Raw genomic sequence first — 4,500 nt, forward strand, 5'->3', positions numbered from 1 at the left:
AAGAGAGAGAGAGAGAGAGAGAGAGGGAGAGAGGAGAGAGAGAGAGAGGAGAGAGAGAAAACAACTAATTTGTTTTCTCCTAATATGGCAATTACTGCTTTTGACAAAACATGAATGTTAAGTGCACATTTCTGAAATAACATCAGTGGACAGCATGCCGAAATCACATTGTTATTGTTGTTTTCCTCTTTCTCCAGTTTTGTGAGATTAATTTTTCTTGTTGAGGCTCCCAGGGCTAATGGGAAAAGTGCTGGATTTGGTCATGCAAACTTGAGTTTGAATCTCCTCTACCACTTTCCACTTGTGTGGTCTTGGGCTAGTTACTTAACTCTCCTGACCCTCAAATTCTGGAACAGTGGACTGGAAGAGGGGCCGTGCCAATACCATTGTTGGGCTGCCCTGAGGGTCAGATGAAACTATGTATCAAGAGCTTAGTGCTTTAATGCATTCAATAAACATCATTTTGATGTCCTTCTAGCCTTCAATTACAAATTCTAAGGTTTAATATACGGGTTTACAAAAGTTTCTACACATTCCTGGAAAAGAAGAATGGAATTAATGTTATCCTAAAATAGTTTAGGTAAAGAATAGAGTGCTAGGGAGGGGTGATGCCTCTGTTGTGTTCTGTTGTGTTCATCCTGGACTGTGGATCATGGCTAAGTCACTTCCTGTCTCTGAGATGTAATGAGGAAACAGTTCTGGATAACATTCTCCAAATATGGTCAATCCTTGAAAAAGAAAATTAAGTATTTACTGACCCCAGTCCTCTTCACCCACATCTCCTTGAAGTTTCACAGTGACCCAGCTAGGCAGGGCCAGTAGAACTGATAACATTTCCTTAAGACAAATCTGAGACTCGGCCATATTAACTGATTCCCCCAAAGATCAGTTGGTCAATGGTGGAAGTTTTGACTTCAGGTTCCCTTGTCTTTCCATATCATGCTGCCTTTCAGGAAATGCACTTTGAATTGAGACATGTGTTATGGACCGAAAGTTTGTGTTCTTCCCAATTCATATGTTGAAGCCCTAAACCCCAGTGTGGTGGTATTTGGAGGTGGGGCCTTTGGGAGGTGATTAGGTTTAGATGAGGTCATTGAAGGTGGGGCCTCCATGATAGGATTAGAGGAAGGGACCAGAGCTTCTGCTCTCTGCCATGTGAGATCACAAACAGAAGGTGGCTGTCTGTAAGCCCGGAAGCGGGCCGTCACCAAGAAATGAATGTGCTTGCATTTTCACCTAGCACCTCCCAGCCTACAGAACTGTGACAAATAAATGTCTGTTGTTTAAGCCACCCAGTCTATGGTGTTTTGTTAGAGTAGCCTCAGTTGACTAAGATGACATGCTTTACAAAAAATTATGATCAGTATATATCCGAGGGTTATGACAGCCATGTTCTTGAAGCCATGTGGTAGCAGCCTTAACCAGAGTGACTGAGGCCTCCTCAGGAGCCCACTCTGCCTGGATGGGATCTCACATGCAGTCATTAGCACGTCTATAGCTGAGGACAGGAGGTTGTTTCTACCCTGGGTTTCTATTGGTGCAACTCATACCATTGTTAGAGAAATTATTTAGTGATTATAATTTTTACTAGGAGGCAACTTTTACATAAAATAAATCAAATTTGAAATGGAATCATTTATGTGAGGAAATATTTGGGCATGAACTGAGTTGTGCTGATATCTGAATGTCATTTGTGGAAGCTTTGTAAAACATTTTGTACATCTACATGTGGCTCTCGCTGGTACCAGGCCATTTCCTGTTACAGAGAAGCAGTGCCGTGTGGGCAAAAGTACAGCCACCCAAGAGCCAGGAGACCTCCCACCAGGCAGCTCTGCCACCTGCTGAATCACCTGAAGTGGTCATCTTATTCTCTGTCTGGTGACTCTGGTGGTTTCTTCATTGCTACAGGAGATGATCTGTAAGATCTCATTCAGTCCCCAATGCAACTAGAAAGAAGAGTTCAATTTAGTAACTCCTGCGGCCTTCATTCTGCAAAACAAAAATGAGTTAATCCCTGAAAAATGCTTACAGCAGTGCTTGGCATGTGGTTGCTGCCTTATAAAAATTAGTCACTAGAGTGATCATTATCATTATTCCAAAAGCAATAAAACCATAGCCATAGTGTAGGGCCGAATTTAAAGACATAGTTTGGCAGATGTAAGTTATTACATATGGAATGGAAAAACAACATGGTCCTACTGTATAGTACAGAGAACTATATTCAGTATCCTATGATAAACCATAATGGAAAAGAATATTTTTTTAAAAAAGAATGTATATATGTATGTAACTGAATCACTTTGCTGTACAGCAGAAATTAACACAACATTGTAAATCAACTCTACTTCAATTATAAAGAAAGAAAGAAAAGAGGAAGAAAGAAAGGAAGGAAGGAAGAAAGGAAGAAGGGAAGAAAGAAAGAAAGAGAGAGAAAGAAAGAAAGAAAAATATAGTTTGGAGCAAGCCAGTTTCCCAATTCAGGGCTCTTTGGCCTCTTTCTTGCCCTGAAGGTTCTCAGAATTCCTCATGGAATTGAGAATAGCTCACTCACCTCTGCTGACGATAGAGGGGACACAGTCTTAACTTCATGATGCCACAAACATTTATTGAAATCTGGGGCAGGATTAGAAAGATAATCAAAGGTCCTTGCCCACAATATTGCTAGGAGAGACACGTCCGGGTAACGGATGTGGTAAGTGGTTAGACAGTAAATTCAACAGTATTCCTAGAGGAGGGAGGGGTTAGTTTATAACGGAAGTTCATCCAGGTTGTTCATAAGGGAAGAGTTCACATAGAATGATGGTGCTAAACCTGGGAAGGGAACTAGGATCTCACCATACAGGGATGGGCAGGAGGACACACCCAGCAGAGGACACTGTGTGGCCACAGTGTGAAGCCTCAGAAATGCCTGGCATGTGGGGTCATGTGTGGTTTGTGTAGCGGGGACTTGGGGTATGTGTGCAGTGCCGTGACAGGTGATGGCACCGAAAAGGTGGGCTGGACCCAGATTCCACTGGGCCCTGAATGCTAGGCCAAGGAGCACAGGCTTCCCGCTGGGCAGTAGGGTTCCAGCTGTGTCCAGAAGTGCTTCAGGATTTCTTGAAGCTGCCGGGGGCCCAGAGGAGTTGGGGCTAGAGGACTTTAGGGCAGCCTCTGAGGCCTCTGTCCCTGCTTCACCCAGAGCAGCTCAGAGCAGCTCAGATTTTATCTGTTTTCTATCCTGGGGTTCTTGGTAACACCTTCCTGAAAAAAGTTGGGGCTTCCTCTGCTTATAAAAAAGCATTAAAATCCACTGTGTAGACAACAGTGAGTCAGTAAAAGTCTTGAAACCAAAAAGTGACCCGATTTAGTTTCTATTTTAGAAAGCTCACCCTGGCAGCAAGGTAGAAGATAAATTGAGATGAGTATGGGTAGGGAACTTGGAGAAAGGGGGCTAGTTAAGAAATTGGTTCAGTAGTGGGGCAAGCAAGAAGGGAGTGTAAACCCAGACATTGGCAAGGGGAGAGGGAGGGATGGATTCAAGGTACACGGCAGAGGTCAAGGAACCATGACCTGAAGGTGGACTCGATCTGGAGAAAGAGGGTTTCTACCCCAGGGGCCTGGGAAGATGGTGAGTGGCAGTGACAAGAGGTCTCAGTCCAGCTGACCTTGAAAACAGTGATTTTGGAAATCAGGTGAAAGAAGCTGTAAAAAAGAAGCTGTGACTACGGCACAGAGCAGCAAACAGAATGTCTGGAAGAGGCTGATGAAACTGGGAAGAGAAACTTTATCTTTTGAGGGACCTGGTGATGAGGCTCCTGCTTAGAGCACAGCTGCCCAAGCAGGACAGGTGCTCTCACCTGCATTGTTAGCATCTGGTCAAGATCCCTGGGAGAATGACTACCTGGGAAGCCTTGATCAGCTCTTCCATCAGGCGGATGAAAGAGATGTTTTGTAAACGTTCAGCTGCCAAGCATTCCCTTGATACTAGGAACAATCAGCCTCCTTTTTATTTGGCAGAAAAATCCTCAGTGTATTTCACTGGAGGCCTCAGAATTTAGACATTCTGCCAAATGAGGACATGGGCCTCTTTTCTGCATTTGTTGGAGACTTAGAAAATATGGCAAAATGTGCTCTAACCTCACAGTCTGAATTGACTTATGGAATAGACGTGTGTCTTGGGCCCTTACTCAGAATGACTGTTAGTGTCTTCAGATTTGATCTCTTGGCACAAAGCAACTAGTTCTTGGATGGTCCAAAGGGGAGAAATAAACTAGAGTTTCTCCATCCAGTATAGCAGCTGGCAGCCACACATGGGTATGTGCATTTAAACATGGGTAGTTCCAATTGTCATGTGCTATGAGTGTAAAATACACACTGATTTTAAAAATTTACTATAAAAATAGTTAAATATCTCAACACTTTTTATAATATTGGTCACTTGTTGAGATGGCATTTTAAACACAGTGGACTAAATAAAACATGTTATCAAAGTTAATTTCACATGTTATTTGTTTTAAT

The 4,500-nt window shown here is 43.0% G+C and overlaps 1 protein-coding gene across 1 annotated transcript in view; it reads right to left on the minus strand.

The window, feature by feature from the left end:
- CCDC185 (coiled-coil domain containing 185) overlaps nucleotides 1-3,910 on the minus strand; it is a 6,128-nt gene extending 2,218 nt beyond the window's left edge. Inside the window, exon 1 of the mRNA XM_024750494.1 lies at nucleotides 3,884-3,910. Coding sequence (XP_024606262.1) covers nucleotides 3,884-3,910 — 27 coding nt within the window. The remainder of the gene's footprint in view (nucleotides 1-3,883) is intronic.
- Between the last annotated feature and the right edge of the window lie 590 nt (nucleotides 3,911-4,500).

Source organism: Neophocaena asiaeorientalis, unplaced genomic scaffold (assembly GCF_003031525.2).
Source record: "Neophocaena asiaeorientalis asiaeorientalis breed wild unplaced genomic scaffold, Neophocaena_asiaeorientalis_V1.1 scaffold430, whole genome shotgun sequence".
NCBI lineage: Eukaryota > Metazoa > Chordata > Mammalia > Artiodactyla > Phocoenidae > Neophocaena > Neophocaena asiaeorientalis.